Raw genomic sequence first — 20551 nt, 5'->3', positions numbered from 1 at the left:
TGAACCAATTGATTTACTAGAAGGAATTAAAAAAGAATTTCCATTGCTTAATATGACTGAAAACATCTGTCAGACTTTCAGTCTGCTTAAAAAAGTAGCAAGTAACAACAAGGCTGTGAGGGACAGAAGTAACTTCAGTGTTCATATAATTCAGCAAACAAACACTGAAAATCATATTTCTACAAATTTTCAGTGGTCAACTCTAGACAACATAAGAAATGATCTATGCCCTTAAGAGTGTATGCAATATTAAACAGATTGTACTTACACCATCGTTCAAAAGCTTGGGGCCGTTTGGTAATTTTTGGTTTATTCAGCAAGGATGCATTAAATTGATCAAAAGTTATTTGAAAATTTCTATTTCAAATAAATGTTGTTCTTCTGAACTTTCTATTTATCAAGAAAAATCCTGGGGAAAAATATTAAGCACAACTGTTTTCAACATTGATAATAGTAATAAATGTTTCTTGAGCAGCAAATCAGCATATTAGATTGATTTTGAAGGATCACGTGACACTGAAGACTGGAGTAATGATGCTGAAAATCTTAAAATTACATATTATAATATATATTTAAATAGAAAATTTAAACTTTTTACATTTAAACTATAAACTTTAAACTACTTTTTTGAATGGTAATGCATATGCCTCAGTCTCAATTTTGTTCAACTAATTTTTTACATGACTTCTACCTTCAACTAAGTTCTACTGATGATCTAATATTGTTACCTTGGTCTCTCGAGATATCTGGCTTGTACCAGAACTTTGATGTATCCTGAACAAACTTCACGTTTTCCGGTTTACTGGCCATGAAATCTGCAAATAAGAATATCACCACATTATATTGTAAAACTGAATCTGGCTGTGTGTGTGTGTGTGTGTGCGCTTGCAGACAGGCACGCTGCTCACCTGGACTCGGTGTGGATCTTGCAGGCGAGGTGTTGTGACTGGCATAGGACGTGCTGACAGCACTCCTGCTGAGCGGGAAACTCAACATGGTCTCCGAGCCCTCCGTCTCACGTCTCTTCAGGGGCAGATGTGGAGGTAGAGCCACATCCAGACCCAGAGCCTCAAGACCCTCCACAGCCTCCAGCAGGCTGCTCTCCAGTCCTCCCACATCCAGAGAGGAGGTCAGGCTGCGGGGAGCTCCTCGAGGGGAGCTGTGGGAGTTGGGTGCCGAGAGGGTGAGGGGTGGGGAGGGTTGGGGTGTGTAGTGACTCAAGGGGGTGCTGGATCCACCCTCTAACCAGCAATGAGCTGGAGTGGGGCTGCAAGGAGAAGAGAACACAGCACAGGGTTATCTCTTACATATCATGTACATAGACAAACACACCCCACCGTGTTTATACATTGTTAACAGGGCTTGACATTAACACCCGCCAACCCGCCAAATGCGGGTGGATTTCAGCGGTGGCATGTAACGCAGTCACTTCTACTAGCCACTTTGGTGGGTTGAATTTTATATAATATGCATTTATCAATTGTAGTCTTTTAAAAAGGCATTTGAAATAATAAACTATCTAGTGTTGTCAAAAATATAGATTTTTCGATACAGGTTGATACCGAAATATCTGAAACTCGGCAGGATACACACAATACCAGCTGCGCGTTCTCGCTCGCACAGCGAGTTGACACACAAACCTGTGTCCCTTTACTCACTTGTTTAATTTGCTCCAGATGAATATTGTTGGTGTTACAGGGCTTGAATTTCGGCGAGGGATTGCATGTGTTTAGCATAATTTTACTCATTCCCGGAGATTTTGTGCTCACACCCAAAGTGCGTGCACATAAAGACAATTATATTGGCTATATAAAACAGTATAATGGGTCCATGCATCAGGTCTTAGAGTGACAGTAACCTAATATACCGGCTGCCAAATTATGGGATAATATTAAAAATATCAACATTTGAAGTGGATCAAAAAAGTTAAATCAAAGTTGTCCTAAAACAAGAACGGGTATTATTCAAAATTCATGTATAACTTTGATGAAAGGTTTTGATCCACTTAAAATGTTGACTACTGTATATGGCAGTTTTTTTTACCTATGGTATCGATGTAAAAACTGTGGCTAGTGAACATGCTGAATGGCTAGTAACTTTTTGAAAACCACTAGCCACAGTGGTTGGTGAGCAAAAAGTTAACATCAAGCCCTGATTGTTAAATATAGACTAGATACACAATAATGTGACCACACATGCAACAGAAATGCCAGAATTTACTTTGATTGTGTAAGAGAAGTTTTGATTTGGCTGTTACAAAATGTAGCAATAATACAATTCTGACTGATACCGATTGGCCAAGTGTGTGTGCCTGTATGTGTTTGTTTGTTTGTGTGAGTAAACTACCATCACACCATTGTAATGTACAGTATGAAAAATGGATATTCATTTTGAGATGGTTTAAGATTACATTTAACAGCATGAATACATTTCTAGCATTTTTAAAATAATAACTTTTAGTGAGTAATCTAAATGTGAAATTGGGGAAATGAACATGCACAATTAAATATCCAATATAATCAATAACCAATATTGTACTGATATATAAAGCATCCCTATTGGTTGCTGTTGTTGATTGACAGTCATTACCTGTCTGTGTTGACCAATGGGCTGGGGGTGGAGATAGAGTGCATGGATCCAAACATCCTCTGACAGGAGGCGGGACTTCCTGTGACATCAGAGTGGAAGAGCTCTCCATCGGATGACATAGATGTGTGTGTCATGCTGTCGACGTATCCTCTTGACTCTTAAAAAAAAAAAAATGCTTTTAAAGACCTGAACACAATTCCAAGACCAAGAGCACACACACACACACACACACACACACACACACACACACACACACACACAGGGTTTTCATGTTTTATGGGGACTCTCCATAGACATAATAATTTGTATACTGTACAAACTGTATATTCTATCCCCTTACACTAACCATCACATTGTATTGCAATCTTTCTGTATCCATAACACAGGGTATACTTGAAACACACACTCACACACACCTTCACCCAGTTTCTTCTAGAAGATTCCATTCAGTATGAGAAATGTCTTATTGCACGCCCACAAAATATTTGAAGACCTGCGCTGTGCAACCTGCTACTAGTTGCCAAATCCAGGTAATAAATCAAGTGGTATTATTGGATAGATCATTGTATGGGAGCTGGGATTGTGGGTTTGACAGAAGCCCATACACACGCATTCTTCAGATTGCGCACATAACAAACCACAGGGGAGGGACCCTGTAGGAATTTCTCTCTGTTTGTCTCCTGCTCCCTCCCTCTCTGTCTGGAAACTGGCTGGATATAATCAAATTAATTTTGTGGTAAATCCTCTTTGACCTTACCTGTAATTAAATATGAACAAAATAATAATAATGATAATTTAGCTTCAAGAAGCAGTTAGCAGAATCAAAATGAAGAAACTATAAAGAAGCAGATGGAATAGAGCATTTTGTTTAGTTTCATCTGTAATATTGACGCTCAACATTAATACCTGTGCATTCATATTTTTTTTTTATACCCATTGCTCCCAGAGAAATGACTAGATTCAGCATGTATGTGTTCAAAACTTCAATCATAACCACAACAATCAGAAGTTAAGTTTTCTTATAACAGCCGTTTTATTAAAAATTGCATCTTGTGATGGTCTTGTAAGTATTAGTTAGAAAATGAAGTGCATTTTCACTATGAAGTTTTCAGCTATCATGGAATTTCATTTCATTTCTATTTTTGAAAATTTAAGTTTAGCATTTTCTGGAAAGAAATGTAATTAATGTTTTTTTTTGTTAGCAGATATCAAAATAAAAATACCAAAAAACTACAACCATTATACAAATTATAATTTACTGTTGCTAAAAAAAATAATAAAAAATACTTCTCTTGTGAATGGGCCAGTAAAATTGGGCTTGCAGAAAAAAATCCTTATTGGAGGGTCTTATTTTTTAATTTCTAGATCCAAGAAAACTCATCAAATCTACAGTAGTCAACATTTGAAGTGGATCAAAAAAGTTAATCAAAGTTGTCCTAAGACAAGAGGTTTTGATCCACTTCAAATTTTGCAGACTCATAAAATTATCTTCAAAGATGAGGTAAAAAACTAACAAAAAACGAGCAGTTCATGAGATGGAAAACTTAATCGTGAAAAAAAAATAAATAAAAATATGGCAGAGCTTATTGGTCCTTGAGGTAATACTTTATTGTAACTCAAACAGAGAAGCAGAGCTTATGTTTAGCAAATTTACCCAACAGTCCCAAGCAAGAATCCATTCCATAATTACACAAAATGCCGTTAGCTACAGACTTTTATGTTGGATTCCCCATGAATGTTTTCTTTCAACAGACTAATCAAACATATACCAAAGCTTCATGATAGCTTCTTCTTCAGCCATGACCGCACCCCTAACCACATCATATGACAGGTTGTCATGGAGATGCTGTCTTTGAAAATGTAACCAAGAATACATAAACACATAAACAAATACACAAACAACATCTGGAGGCAGAAGAGTCTAAAGCGTTCCCAAAATAGACATTGTGACCCACCGCGAAAACCCTAAAACTCATTCCCAAGACGCAGGGATCCCAAAATTGCTTCCCAGAGATTCATCTGGTCTGATTTTCCCTGATGAAAACTAGTCACCAGCACATGTGTTCTGGATGGGGTGCTGGTTTTCTGGTGTCCCACCAGGCTTCATAACAAGCTTAACCAGCAAGGCTTCCTTTATCAATCAACTTCAGCTGGAAGAACCATTTCAACCAGCCTCCTAGTTAACTTTTCCAATTGAAAAGCATAGCTATACTGGTCCACCTGCAAGATCAGCACAAAACCAGCCTGGACTTGCATGAAAAGTACAGAAAATGGATTAAAATGAAGCAGAAAGGCATCCCAACATGACTCTCCCGAAAGCGGACGACATCAACAGATGTCAGGGTCACATGAGGATTGCACCATCCGGTGGGCCAAAAGGTCAATGATCTGTTGAACTACACCGGTCCTTCAAAGAGAAGAGAAAAGAAGATCTGGATGACCCTTCCAGAAAGAAGAAAGAGGTCTGAGGGTCTAAAATGAAGATCACTTATACTTTAAGGCTCAAAACATACCAAAATGTATGTGTGTGCAGATGCTTCTAGCTATTCATGCTTTCAAAACCCAAGTTCGGAGACCAGCTCAGTACTCTGGGATGAAAGGAGAGGGTACAACATGTCATCACAAAACAGTTTTAAAGAGCCAAACAATTCACAAATGACCCCACTTGCCTCTTACTCAAAAGAAAGTGTCTCGTTAAATATTAGATGCAGTATTATTTTAATATATTTTCTTTAATATTATTATTTTTAATGTAATTATTATAATGCTGTCTTTTATTTTATTATGTTATTATTTAAGGCAATATTTATTATTAGATGCTTTAGCATTTTTGATATTATATATTTTTGATTAAATTATTTAAGGGCCGCATTTCATATGCTATAATTGGTCACCATTTCTTTAAAGTTTTTCACCATTTGAATCATTTTTAGCTTTTTTTGCAGTTCACTTAATTAGTAATGTGACAAATTAATTAAAACTCAGACGATACAAAACATTTTCATTACTTGAAATAACATAAACATTACCTGAAATTTAAAATAAAATAAAAATAAAAAAAATAAAAAAATAACAATAAACTTATTTTATTTCGGCTAATTGCCAAGGCAACATTTCTCGTTTTAATTTAATTTTAGTTGAAGTACTACAATAACTAAGTTATCAAATAAAAGCTATCAAATCAAATAAAAATATAAAAATATAAAAAACGACAAAAACACACCACAAAATTACTAAAACTTTAACTAAAATTAAAACGAAACCAGAAAAATTAAATCTAATATTAATATTACAAAAACTTTAAAGATACAGCAATGATACTAAAATAACACTGAAAAGTACTAATATTCCATGTAATCTCCAAATGAATGGAAAGAGTATAAGAGAAAGAAAAAAAAGCATCAGACTGTTTAACATTAAATGCAGTCATGCTGAAATTATAAGCCTTATCAATATTAGCATGTCATATCAGCATCTTACAGTTGGGAGTTGGGAATTTGGCTGGCAAATGAAAGAGAAGGGCGATAAAAGTGTGTCTAAGCGTGTTTGTGTGTATGTCTGTTCTTTCAGGATTAAATCTCCCGCATGCCAGTGAGACAAAGGACGACTTCAGTTTTACGGACTTAACAAACTCGCCATTCAAAGGAGGAATGCACGCACACACACGCAGTGAGCCAAGTTGAAAAATGTCCAGCTGTTGTGATCAAAGCTGCAAAGCTGAACTAGATAGAGAATGTGTGGAGGGGAAAAATAAAAAGAGAGAGAGAGAATCCAACACAGGAGAATTAAATACTTTCCAGTCAAAGGCATTACTTCAGCTCTATGATACATGGTCTTAAATATGTCTGTAATAAGATTTAGCTCTTATTTGAGCTTTATATGTGACACCTGGGCTTCTTGCCTTCATGACCACATGCACATGATTTCTTTGCTGTATTAAAGACTCGTCCACTAGACATTCTGCACAACAGCGTCAAAACAGGCAGACCAAAAATAACACTTTCACTGCGTAGGTATTCAGCACATTAAAATAGCTAAGGAGGGTTTCAGTCCATTTGTGGTCTTAATATGGCAATATACACACTCAACACATGCAATCAATCAATCAAACAGCTGGAGGATTGAACTAACAGCCATTCATTTGTGACTCAAAATAAAATAACCAAAATAGATCTGACAAGAAAAGCATTCAGAGATCTGCTGAACTAGTTGTGTGAATCCAAAATGTCCCTTTCTAACATAAATCACATTATTTGACAATAATATGCTTTGGACATGACATAAATCTTTTGTTTTCTGACATTTATATGAACTAGTGCAAAGTGCCCGTGCAAAATCAGTTTTTGTGTGTGTTTTTAGTAATTGTTGGTTCGGTGTGTTTGAGTGTGTTTTTAGTAATTGTTGGTTCGGTGTGTTTGAGTGCTAATTGTTACAATTACACAGCAAAAGTTCAGTGACATTTTTATTTGTGCATGGTAGAAAGCAAATACTGATACTGACATAATGACATACAATAAATATGGAAAATTGAACTACACGATTGAGGGAGCAGGCTACACAGTGAACTCCGAGAAAACGCTACGCTTGAGCAAACAGTTTGTGAATAGGCTACTACAAATGATGGCCGTGAAAGAGACTGTGAATGCATTGAATAGGATATGTTTAGTTGGTGAATAGCATAGGCTACTATTACACAGTAGCGATAACGTTAAGCGCACCAGAATAAAATATAATATTCAGAAATAAACAGTGTAGCTGAGATTCAGTTAGCAGCCACAAATGAATAAGCGCGACGATTCAGGGAGCAGGCTACACAGTGAACTCCGAGAAAACGCTACTTAAAGGTGGAGTATGTGATTCTCTTTTTTGTCCATTTTTTCAAAATCACTTGAAATCCTATTCCTAACCCACTTACAAAAGTCACTGAGTTAGAAGCACTGAAATGAAAATTAAGCAATTTAATCATCTGTGGAACGGGCAGGACTCGAAAAACTCCAGCCGATCATTTCCAAGACCACCTAGAATCATTGGACAGTAAGTTCGTCAATCAAACGGTCGTAACATACCCCCCTCCCTCCACATGAATGGTTGGAGTCAGGGCCAGCGTTGGAGGAAAGAAGGTAGGACCATTTGAGTTGTGTATTTTCAAAATCTGCCGGCCGTTTTGCACATCCCATACCCTACCCTTAAGCTCCGCTGCTTCGACCCTCTCTGTGTCTGGTCCTGCGCTGTGCTCACTGGGGGAGTGGCCAGCGGCTAGAGCGGCAAAAGCCAATGTGTGCTTCTTTTACTGATAGATTTAACGATATCTTTTGCATTTCTAATCCAAACAACGGCAAACTTGGCACTGTACTTACACGTGCCCGTAGCAAGACACCTGTCAAGTTTGAAATCCATCGGACTAACGGTTCGAGAGATATGCGAATAACAGACACACACACACAGACAGACAGAAAGACGTTCCTGTAATTTATAGATAGATATAATATTCAGAAGTAAACAGCGTAGCTGACTTACAGATTCAGTTAACATCCACAAATGAATAAGCACAACGATTCAGGGAGCAGGCTACACAGTGAACTCCGAAAAAACGCTACGCTTGAGCAAACAGTTTGTGAATAGGCTACTACAAATGATGGCCGTGAATAAAATATAATATTCAGAAGTAAACAGTGTAGCTGACTTTGTTTAGCTGACAGTGTTTATGTCAGAATGTTTCTTTTTAAACCACAACCTTCTAAGTGCTTCTTTTACAGATATATTTAACGATAGCTTTTGCATTTCTAATCCAAACAACGTCAAACTTGGCACTGCACTTACTCGTGCCCGTAGCAAGACACCTGTCAAGTTTGAAATCCATCGGACTAACGGTTCGAGAGATATGCGAATAACAGACACACAGACAGACGTTCCTGTAATTTATAGATAGATGTTCATTTGTAAAGATTCACTGTACAAAAAAGTTGCTGCCTTAAATCTTTATATAATCAACTTGGATGTTTAAGTCATTTCAACTTAAATTACATTCAACTGACTTTTTTTATAACAAAAAAAGTTAAAATTGACCTTATTTTGATGATTTAAAGCAGAGTAAAAACATTATGTTGTCAATTTATTGATCTCACGACTTTTTACAGTGTTGTTATTTTATAATATAAATAAAAGAAAGTTTAATGTTATATAATATATTGGTTTTAATATTCAATTATTATTTTTATTTATATTAATAATTTTAGATTGTAATTAAGGTAAAGTATTTCATATTATATGCTGTATTATTTGTATATTTTATAAGCTAAAATAAAAGGAAAAGAATATTTAACATTAGATTTTTTTTTTTTATAATGTAATTAAGGGAAAGTATTTAATATTAAGTGCTGTATTAATTTTTTATAAGTTTATTGTTTTTACAACATTACTGAAAGGAAATTAAAATATTTCTGCTATATACTGCTATATTTAAATATTAATATGAAATATTTTGTAATTATTTAAGGGAAAGTATTTTAGATCCTGTCTTTTACATTTTTTATTTAATTAAGTAATGGAGATGTCAAATTGTAGATACTATAACTGGCCACCATTTCTTTTAGTTTCTTCACCATTTTTATCCGCTTTTTTATCACATTTGTAACTTTTGTAACAGTTTACTGATTATGCTGTGGTTTATGCAGTATTTGAAATGTTTTGTTGCTCCATTCAGTGTTGCTATGTAAGCCTTTGTTCCTATTCTTTGCCAAATTGTGTCATATAGTAAAAGAACAGTAATAAACAAACCAAAATGTTTGCTTTGATAATTTGGTTGCATGCTTTTCATTCTCAAGCTCTAATTAAATGAATTTCAGTTCAAACTGACCCGATTACATAACACATTCTTTCCTCGTCCACATTCATTTGGACAGGCCCACACAAAACTGTCTTTTGTCCAGAGACAGAGAGAAGAATAGTGTCCACTGTCTCCACTCCATCTCCATCAAAGTGCTCACCACTACACACATCCACTCACGACAAGAGCACCACATCCATCTCTTTTTGTTTTAGTACCTCCCACGGTTGCCTGATAAATCTCCTAGGCCTGATGAGAAAGTGGCAAAGCTTAAATCACCAATCTGAGGTAAATTACAGGACAAGTCAAGTGTAAATGAGCTTTAGAAAAGAGTGAAAGCAAGATGTTTTCCACAAAACACCCCACTGGTAAAGTAGTGCTCTGCTGTTTGTGAGAAAGCACGTGAGGAATGCCAAACACTGACAGAACCAACAAAATATAGGGTAGTCCGAGCACAAATATTGGGGCTTTAAATGTGTTTGTCTTTATCAGTAAAGTTTTTGCAATGCAAATAACCAATTAAGGTCTTCAGACATAGTGTCCAAGGGCCAGCTGAAACAGGAAACATTCACATACAAACAAACTAAAAGTGCACAAACCGTGCGTACACACACACACACACACTTCAAATGAAAACCACTATAAAGACCGATATAGTATAAAAAAAATATTTTCAGTCTACTAAAGATGTAATAAAAGATTAGAGAAGGGAAGAGAAGAGAAAAGAAGAGAAAGTCTTCTCCATAGTGAGGGGGATGTTCACACATAGACTTCATGCCGACAAGAAGACAATTCAAGTCTGCCAGAGATGGATACAGCAAATGGCTGAGGTATTAGCATACAAAGACACAGGCAAATGCACACAGGCACAAACACACACACACAAATGCAAGCACGAGTCAAAAAGTTGGGTCAAAATGACAAAATCTTTTCCTGCATACCTAGAGAAGCAGTCATGCTGAAGTGTTCCTCATAAGAGCTAATCATCCACAGAATATTAGCTGGACTTGCCGGCCACTGCTGCACGCTTACTTTGTTTCCCAGTGTCACTCTTTCATGGCCCCAGTCTGTAACGTTGCCTGCTTTGTCACTTATTCCACCTCACATTATCTCTCTCTCTCTCTCGTGCTGTCCGCTTCCCGGCACAAACACTGACCACGGGCTGCACGTCACACAGTTGCTGTTCTGTCCAACTCTGTCCCCTTCCTCTCTCCTTCTCTCTACTCATTTGTGTCTAGCCTGAATGAAGTCATTGAGATTTTGGAATTCTGTTAAACCCCAGATGGAAAACTACTTCACGTCATTCTTCCAGCGGGACTGGTTGACTGACTCCAGCCTTGAGGAGGGAGGGAAGGGGGAGGGATGAAGGAAAGGAAGAGGGAGGGAGGGAGGGATGACGACTGCCTCCAACTGGCATGAGGCAGAAAGGCAGTGAAAGACCCCCATGGTTTCATTAGCATACGAGTTCATGAGTGCTCTCCTGCCTTTGATAGGCCATTCAAGCATTGTTCTCCGCAGACTCTCACAGTCTGTTTCACCTAACCAAACGGCAGCGCTGGGGTCAGGGGTGAGGACGTCCTTTTATGGACTCCCTTATGTTCTACAGCGCACAACATCTGCTTCTATGCAAAACAGTCATTTTCCTCATCTGTATTTTGGGCTTGTTTTGGAGTAAAAACATGCAAGCATCCTTATTTTTACATGACAAAGATGACTATTATGACTTTGCTCATTTGCTCCGACTTGGCAGAAAATTTCACTCATTTAAATATCGATCTAACTTAATTTAATGAGGTTTTATGATCAAATCAAGTTTATCAAAATAAACTTCATTTTACTCTCAAATGACTAAAACTTTTTAAGTCTGTACTTCAAAACGTGGGGAATAAAATCTGTATTACAAGAACAATGTTTAGGATTTTGAAATGTGATGATCTAAAATAAATCAAACACATACTTTAGATTCTTCACTTTTTATAAGTCACTAAAATTATATAATAACAATTTGTAATTAGAGAAATGCAAAACAGGAGGAAAAATATTTTATCATTATCGATCCAAGACACATTCTCAAGTACGAGGTTTCTAAAGTGAATTTATTTTGTTTAAAGATGTATTTTTATACACCACTGTTCAAAGGTTTGGTTCAGTAAGAATTTTTCAGCAAGGATGCATTAAACTTTAATGAAAAATTGAAAAACTTTCTATTCATCAAATCTTGAACAAAAGGAATCCTGTTTTGGGGGTATTTTTAATGCAGCCTTCGTGAGCATAAGAGATTTCTTTCAAAGACACTTAAAAAAAAAAAAAATTGAACAGTAGTATATATAAAAATAAATAAATAACATTTTCAAACAACTCACAAGAACACAAAAAGGGGGAAAAAAAGCTCTTAAATCATAGACGAAATTCCCAGCTAAATTTAACTTTATATCTAAATTCAATTGCTAAGGAGAAAATTCATATTTAGATTGTTGTTATGAAAAAATACTTTTCCTGTTTCCCCTTTATCAGACTGTAGCGTACCTTATGTGACCTCAGCCACTGTAGCGCATAAATCCATTTAAAGGGACAGTGCTTTTTCCTTCCTTCCCCCTCAAAAGTCTGTGTAAATATTTGCATTTGTCTGTCAGTGAGAGTTTGACTGTAAGAGCTTCTATTTTCTCCTGTTTATTTAGACACTTAAACATAGATGGACTGAAGTTACATAACCTTCAAATCTTCCCACATCAGGAAATTAAAATATACAACATCCTCCGTCCTCTGGGCCAACTTGCTGAAGGTCGGATGTGCTGAACATTGTATAATGAAACTAATTTATTGTATTATCACTGTTTTTTGTTTTTATTATTTTCATGTAAAATACTAAGGAATCTTGTAATGACCAAAATTGGACTATTAGACAGATACTCTGACTTAAAGATTATATATTATTTAATTGTAAAAACATTTAATGCCATGACTTCAGTCTGTAGCTGAGAATTTATGTCCATCTATCAATGTTATTTATACAGTAAAAAGTAAAATGTATCATATAAAAAGATACATACAAGATACAAAAATCCACAAATAAAATAGTCTTTTTGGATGTGTGAGGTATGTTGTAATATAATGTGGCATAATGCGGTCTCCATTGCTCTTGCAATCTATCTTATAGTTTTCCTGTGCTTCCTCATTAAGATTTAATCAGGCAATAGTATTTCCCTCATTAAAAGTTACATAACTGACTGATGGAATGATTTTTTTATGAGTGTTATTTGAATCTTAGTCTAGGTTTTTGCGAAAGTGATGATGTATTCGACTATGATTAATATTTATCTTTGTTTTTTGTTGTTGTTCTTTTTGCATTAGTTTAACAAATATGGAGTTGGCTGGTAAAAAAAAAAAAAAAGAAAAAAAAAAAGCTTCCTTTCATTTTTACATTTATGCTACGGTATGTCTAAAACTGAGTTCACATTTCGCCATCAGACGCTTGGCTCAAGTATGTGTCATGAATTATTTATTTTTTTGTGCTAATTAGTTGCTCGACAAAGGGCAGTTGTTTCACAGTGAAAAAAAGAAACGGATCAGACAGAACAACAACAACAAGCTACTGGAGATCGCAAGAACAATAGGCGATAAACAAAGTATTGTGTGAGGGGGTTAAGAGATAGCTGTAACATTTTTATCAAAACTTCTGGAGATAAATAATGCAAACAATAGACAAGGATGAAATTTTCTAGTGCACGTGTCGAGAGCGTCTGTGTATTGTGCACAATATGAAACGGAATGTACTTTAAAAGGCTGTGTGTTTACATGTATGCATACTGTTCGCGTCAAAACTAAAGTATAATTTGGGGTTAATTCTAAGCACCCAGTTCCAAGTTCCCAAAGCACTGAATGACCAGGTTTACAGGAAGTATGCATCCTGACCCAGAGGGCCACTTCCTGTAGCAGAGTTATTTTGAGCAGCACAGATATTGTGACAGCAGCAAGACAAACTTTGCTACAGGGGACCGCTTTTAAAGGTCAAAATTGTGCAAAATACAGTTGAATTATTTCCTTGAATGGATTGACCAAAGACATACACAAAACAATATTCGCACACATTCTCATCCTCTCATGTAGATGCAGACATAATTTTGCTAAAGTAAAAGGAAGTAGCATAAGGATGTAGCCACTATGGTAGCTGATTACCTTGCCATATTGGAGAGCTCATGTAGTGTCTACTGGTTTGAGAACCAGGTCTTGAAGGGATGAAGTCATGTGCACTCTTCACTGTGAGGAGAAAGTGACATTTAAGCACATTAAGTAGTGTTGTGCCACAGGGTTCTATCCTTGGACCAATTTTATTTTCATTGTATATATGTCCATTAGGCTAAATCTTTCATACATACAACATTTTGTATCATTTATATGTTGATGATACACAACTATATATTTCACTCGATCCAAGTGGGTCTCAATTTTGTTCACAAGTACATTGCTTTGGTGAGGAGAAAGCCTGGTTGCCAGTAATTTTCTCCATCTTAACCCTAATAAGACAGAGTGTGTTGTTTTTGGATCTCTTTCTGCCATCAAGGAGACCAAGTAGGCTAGCCTCTATTTCGTCAAGCGTTTCTGATTGTGTTAAGAACCTGGGTTTTATTCTAGACTCTTGCATTAGTACTTCATAAGCAGGTTACCAGTGTTGTTAAGGCTGGCTTCTACTGACTTATCTCCATACTGAAATCGATTTGTACTACTACATACACGGATACCGTAATTTATGCATTTGTCTCATCACATATTGTTTAATTTGCTATATACAGGTATTTCTCAGTGCCAATCAACCCATCCTGACCTTTTGGTTTTTCAACAAAATGCTAGAAGACTGAAATCATCTAACTAGATGGTGCTCCTTGTTCATAAAACTAGATTAAAATCAAAAGGGTGATATGGCTTTTTCTGTTGTTGCTCCCTGCTTGTGGAATTCTGAGAATACTGTTAAATTACCTTAAAAGGTATTACTTTAGTACTACACTATATTTTTTTCATAAGTGACCACAAAAGGGTGCCATGATATCTTTAAAAAGACTACATTTAAAATATTACATGAGCAGAGGGTTATAAGACTGTGAAAGGCTTCACATGCCTCACAATTTCAAACTCACATAACAAACATTAAACACCGTGTCAGCCTTACCATATGGAGAGGGGGGTGTCACAGGAAATGCCGGTGTGGGCGGAACTTGATCAAGCCCCACCCACAGTGGGCTGTCAACCTCTGGAGGGTGGTCACCAAAGTCAACAGTGTCAGTGTGATATAGACCTCTCTGGAACAGACAAAAACACACAAGGCATTGTTGTAGGAATGTTCCGGGTGTATTTCTTGTATTTTAGTTGACTGGGCAGAAGTTTGTACAGGGTTGGTGAGCGATTCAATTGCACTAGTTTTGAGGCTATACATTTATGAAGTAATTGTGCAGGTATAAATATGTGTGTATTTATACCGTTGATGGTGTGCCAAAGGAGAATCTCTGGATGTTCTGGATTTGATTACCACCTGCACTCCGCAGCACAGAGTATTCAGAGACATCACTGAGCTGTTTCTGTCTCCAACCTAGAGAGAGAGAGAGAGAGAGACAGAGAGAGAGAGACAGAGAGAGAGAGAGAGAGAGAGAGAGAGAGAGAGAGAGAGAGAGAGAGAGAGAGAGAGAGAGAGAGAGAGAGAGAGAGAGAGATTATTTAGTAGGCATTCACAACTGATTTTCACTGAATGGCAGTTCACATTTGACTGTGACCAGTCATTCAGAAATCTCACTCTTATTCATAATTTTCTAACAACATCAAACAAAGTTAATGTGTTTCATACAGCATGACCTAAAATAGAATGTTCTTATACAATGCTTGTTTTGATAAGCTCCATGAGGAGAAGCCATTTACATCAGGGCTGTAAGAAAATACATTCCACAATAAATAAATGAATAAACATTAAATATAGATACATGGAAATTTAATAAATACAAATAAATAAATAAATAAATATGAATTAAATAAGCAAATAATCATGAAATAAGTATTAAATAAATATAAAATAAAATAAAAAAATGTAAATAAACAAGTAAATGCATACATGCATGAGATTTTTAGTATTCAAAATAAACTGTTGTATACAGTATAGGTGGTTAAATTTTACTAGACCAGTAAACAAATATGCAAAACAGAAGCATTTTCACACAATTTCCATCATAAATTGTACACATAAAAGTATGAACAAAACGGTTTTCATGATGTCTTTTTTAGTTTCTGTATTTTACTTTAATACCAGCACCAAATGAAAAAGATGCATGAAAAAGAAAACTAATGAATCATCTTCTCTAGAATTGTTTGAAATCCAGAGTGAATCTTGAGCTTCAGGTGGAAAATCAGACTGTCTGTACAAAGACTCATATTATCAATAACACAGATTTGCTTATTTGATAAGTGTCAATCCAGTCTTAAAAATTCCTATTCATTTTACATAACATTTCTTGGTTATCTAATCTTTTTAATCCTAAACTTTGATTATTTTCAGGTTGAAAAAAAAAACTACTTTGGATCCCAGTTTTTCATAATGACTATAAAACATGGTAATAATTGATTACAAATGGCCAACAGTACAGGCTCTGTTAACTATCACTTTAAAAATCCTCAAGACTCAGCGATGAGGAAAGACAACATGTTTTGTGTGTCAGGAGACACTCACTTCAAAAGCATTCCTCAGCCCTTACACATGTGTATTCAAACACACACACACGCACACACACACACACCACAGGGCATATATCTAGTGACATACTATAGTAATAATAACACTCTGCGTAGATTTCTGTTCAACAGGATAAATTCACCACTCAACTAAAGGACTACATTCCAGGTGCCAGAGCTGCTCTGACATGGGCTGATACTGCTGAAAGGATCTTCTAAAAGAATAGACAGGAGACACATGCAAGGCAGGGGACACACTTCAAAAGCAACAAGACCCGTTCAGTCTGCTGAGGTCAAAGAAGCCAGAGTATTGAGTTTATGTGGAGACTACATCACAGATGTGTTTTGTAAAGAGCACAATATAACATTATTAGGAAGTCACTAAATAGTTGTCAATGGCAGTGTTAATACACCACTAGAAATATGATTATGTCAAATTTTAAAGAAAAAAGCAGCTCAGAGGTCACTTTTGCAAGATGCAAGCACTCCATTCTAGACCTGGATGTTTATACATTCAAACACAGTCACACTTACACACACGCGCACACATACTCACTGAAATGAAAGGCAGGACTTTATTTTCTTTAGAAAACCTGTCAGGAGCTGCACATAGAGAACCATTGTATGTTACTTGTGGGCATTTATTAACATAATTTAGGCCAGTGCCAATAGAAACCTCAATGGAAACATCAGCTCAAAGTCACTAGACTGCAGGCTCAGAAATCAACCAGTGAACAAGACAAAAATGCCACTGAAAGCTACAAAAATGCATATATATAATTGAAATGTGATGGTAATATATATATGCTTATATACATACACACTAGGCCTTCCATTCAAAAGTTTGGGGTCGGTAACATTTTTATATGTTTTTGAAAGAATTTGAAAGTGAGTTATGCTCACCAAGGCTGCGTTTATTTGATTAAAATTACAATGAAAACAGTAATATTGTATAATAATATTACAAATTAAAGTTTTCAGCATTATTACTCCAGTCTTCAGTGTCACACGATCCTTCAGAAATTATTCTAATATGCTGATTTGATGACCAAAAAACATTTCTTATTATTATCAATGTTGAAAACAGCTGCTGCTTTGAATGTATTTTGTATTTTGAATGTTCAAAATAACAGCATTATTTTAGATTAAAAAAATATTTTGTAACATTTTAAATGTGCTTACTGTCACTTTTGATCAATTTAAATGACAAATACCTTACTGATCCTCTTCTTTTGAACTGTAGTGTAAATCTAATAAACACCACATTGTTGGATGAACTATGATATATTTTTAGTTACTTTTATATTTTATATTGAGTTGATTTTACAACCATAACAATGAAATGCTGAGCAATTAATTAAATTAAAAGTATTTGATATAAACTGACAGCATGCTATGGGTTTTAGGTTCAGACAAAAAAAAAATAAAAAAAAAATAATAATATATATATATATATATATATATATATATATATATATATATATATATATATATATATATATATATATATAGTGACTGTTGGTGGATTGCTGGTCAGTTGAAATCAGTAAATGGATTTAGTATTGGTGAATGTATTAGGATTTGCTCTTACCTGCTAGGTGGGATTTGGCCCTTCCACCTGAGTGCGTCTTTCCATTGGTGTGAAGGGAGGCTGAGCGGGTCATGTTGCTCGTTGCCTGTGTGGGGATTGGCTCAAATTCAGGATCAAGGTCCAGGATCAGCTGATTGAGCTGTTCGATTGATTGATCTATATCCAAAGCCAGTGTTGCAAACTCATCGTCCTTCTCTGGCTCTGACTGCGCCTCTGGAAAGCCGTTGTCTGGTAGTGAAGGTTTGCTTGCACCTGTTTGGAGCTCCGTCTCCTCCTTGTGTTCCAGTCTGTCTGATGGAGTGTGTGTGTAAGAGGTGGACTGCGACACCGACTGCTGCTGTTTCACCCATATATGTGTCTGATATCCAGTAGTTACTGATGAGCGTATGAGTGTGTTTGAGGAACTCACATTATCTCTAAATATGGCAGGAGGAGCTCCAGAGTTCTGACATTCACCTGAAGACAAACCAGACAGTTCCTTTGAAGATAGTGTGTCTTTAGAGTCTGAAAAAGCAGCAATGGCGTTATTAGGGGTGGTGATGTTGTCGTCATCATCTATAATGTCCGTCTCCCGCTCTATGAACATAACTTTACCATTTAAATGACTGGAATGATCAAATGTAGCTTGACTGGCTATAGGGTCGTGTCTCGGGATGCCTAGCGAAGGTTGTTCCTCCTCCATTCTGAGCCCAGGATTACCTCTGTGGAGCTGAGTATGCTCCTCAGAGCTGTAGCTGATCGTGAGCCCAGAGGCTTGTCCTCCAGTCCACTGGGAGGAGCTGGAGAGTCCAGAGTCACTGCTCAGAGAATGGTTGCCTTCATTTGGCTTGGCTGTGGAAGAAAGAACAAAAATAATCAGTATAGAGTGGTGCGGGGATGACATAAATGTATAGGCCAACCCGGAAGTTAGCATAACACTGGTTCCCTCGACAAAAACCCAATAGGTTTATTCCTTATTGCAAAAAATAAGCTCTATGAACAACAAAAGTTTATGATACTTGCACGTTTTGACCATCAAGAGCATTTTCACAAATAAACACAGCTTTTGTTCATGTTGATGTCTAAATACAATGGCCTGAAGTAAAAAGCTAAATGTAGGCAATAAACTAACTACACCACTGTCACATGACCTCAACATCACCACCAATAAGCTTCCGACAAATTCTTTCAGTTTTTAATCGAAGGAATAAAATCCTAAGTTAAATCTGTTCAGCATATTGCGATTGTGTCTCTTCATAAAATTTGGACTAAACCACTCAATTCCTATGGATTACTTTTACGATCTCTTTATGAACTTTTTAAAGTGTCAAAGTTAGGGCTACATGATTAATCGAAATTAAACCGCACGTGATTTGGCAAAGGCTGTGATTATTTTATGCGCAGCTTGTCAGTGCAGCAAGGCTCTGTGATCAGTAGTAAATGCTGCTCCATCTGAAAGCCAGAGGGCGCTCTCACACAGAAACTCCAAATATGCCCTGCAGAAGTAGATAACGCACATTATTCCAGGAAATCCCTATGGGCTTCTTACTATATGTAGCTGAATAAACAGAAGATTGAAACGCTTTGATTGATTAGACATGACTAATAAACACACGAATACGACAATATATCGGGAGTTCTTCAAGCCTTCTCGGGTATTTTCATGATGATAAAGTATATTTATACTTCAAAGCTAATCGACATAGCCTTTATCACTGTATGGAATACTATGAAATAATATGTTGTGTGCATTATTCTGTGTAAGAAGCCACATCATCTCACTGAAGGATGTTTTTAAACATTCAACTGACGTTATGAATTGAGTTGGGAGTGAAAAACATGTTATTAAATGTTGTCTATTGTTGGACAAGAGGTTCATAAATGCTTCTCATGTTTGGAAAGATTTTTGATGCGTGTTGCTTTTTCAAATGCACGACTCAAACTCGCAATGCTTTCAGATGGAGCAGAATTTCTACTGATCACAGAGCCATGCTTCACTGACAAGCTGCGCATAAAATATAAATCACAGCCTTTGCGATTTCATAATTGCACTAAGCCAAATCGGTTTAAGTGTAATTTCATGTTATTTGCGATTAATCGTGCAGCCCTAGTCAAAGTGGTAGTTGCGTAGCTGTCAATGGAGGGACAGAATCGCTCAGATTTGATCAAAAATAACTTCATTTGTGTTCCAAAGATGAACAAAAGTCTCATGGGTTTAGAATGACATGAGGGTGAGTAAATGATGACAGGACTTTCATTTTTGGGTGAACTAACCCTTTAAGTAATTTGTGTATCTACATATATCACTCTCTGGCCTATATAAATTTATACTGACACCTATTGGTGTGGATGAAACATCATGCAAAAGCAAAAGATTTCAGCAACAGATGCGATTGTAGAGATTTTCACAGTTGGCATCTCTGATATGTGAATGCACTTCATTTTAAACATGTTTATCAGAGGTACTTCACCCACTCCTCCTCCATTTAGCCCTGTGTGTCACAGTCTGGGATACGGTGGTGATGTTAACACGTCTCTTGCGAGTGTCAGACACCTTAGTCATCACACAAATACACAGATCTAGATGTCTTTGTGTGGCCGTTGTGTGTGTTCTAGCAAAGACACATCAGTCAGCCAGCGGCAGCTGAACACAGATCTCGGCAGATAGCATCATGTGTCATGACACACTCACACACACACTCATGACTGATAACACATATCTACCGTTCACAATGAAGTCAGCAGGCAGCATCACACATGCAGGCTGTACAAATGCACGTAAACACCGACATTTAGGTCAATTTTGACCAGAAAACGAGTTTATATTGTAGCACTACCAGTTACATCGTCCTGAACTC

The 20551-nt window shown here is 36.5% G+C and overlaps 1 protein-coding gene across 4 annotated transcripts in view; it reads right to left on the bottom strand.

Moving 5' to 3' along the window:
• tns3.2 (tensin 3, tandem duplicate 2) overlaps positions 1–20551 on the bottom strand; it is a 45429-nt gene that overhangs the window by 8372 nt on the left and 16506 nt on the right. For 3 of the 4 annotated variants that reach the window (XM_084092035.1, XM_084092037.1, XM_084092036.1), the window contains 7 exons: positions 17715–18545; positions 14887–14996; positions 14580–14709; positions 13592–13672; positions 2590–2746; positions 909–1267; positions 729–815 (listed from right to left, as the gene is read on the bottom strand). In XM_084092035.1, coding sequence (XP_083948161.1) covers positions 729–815; positions 909–1267; positions 2590–2746; positions 13592–13672; positions 14580–14709; positions 14887–14996; positions 17715–18545 — 1755 coding nt within the window. The remainder of the gene's footprint in view (positions 1–728; positions 816–908; positions 1268–2589; positions 2747–13591; positions 13673–14579; positions 14710–14886; positions 14997–17714; positions 18546–20551) is intronic. The other variant, XM_084092038.1, reaches the window with a different exon arrangement.

This window comes from Abramis brama (assembly GCF_963993115.1).
Source record: "Abramis brama genome assembly, chromosome: 18".
Classification (NCBI taxonomy): Eukaryota; Metazoa; Chordata; class Actinopteri; order Cypriniformes; family Leuciscidae; genus Abramis; species Abramis brama.
This window is presented reverse-complemented; position numbering and strand designations above follow the sequence as displayed.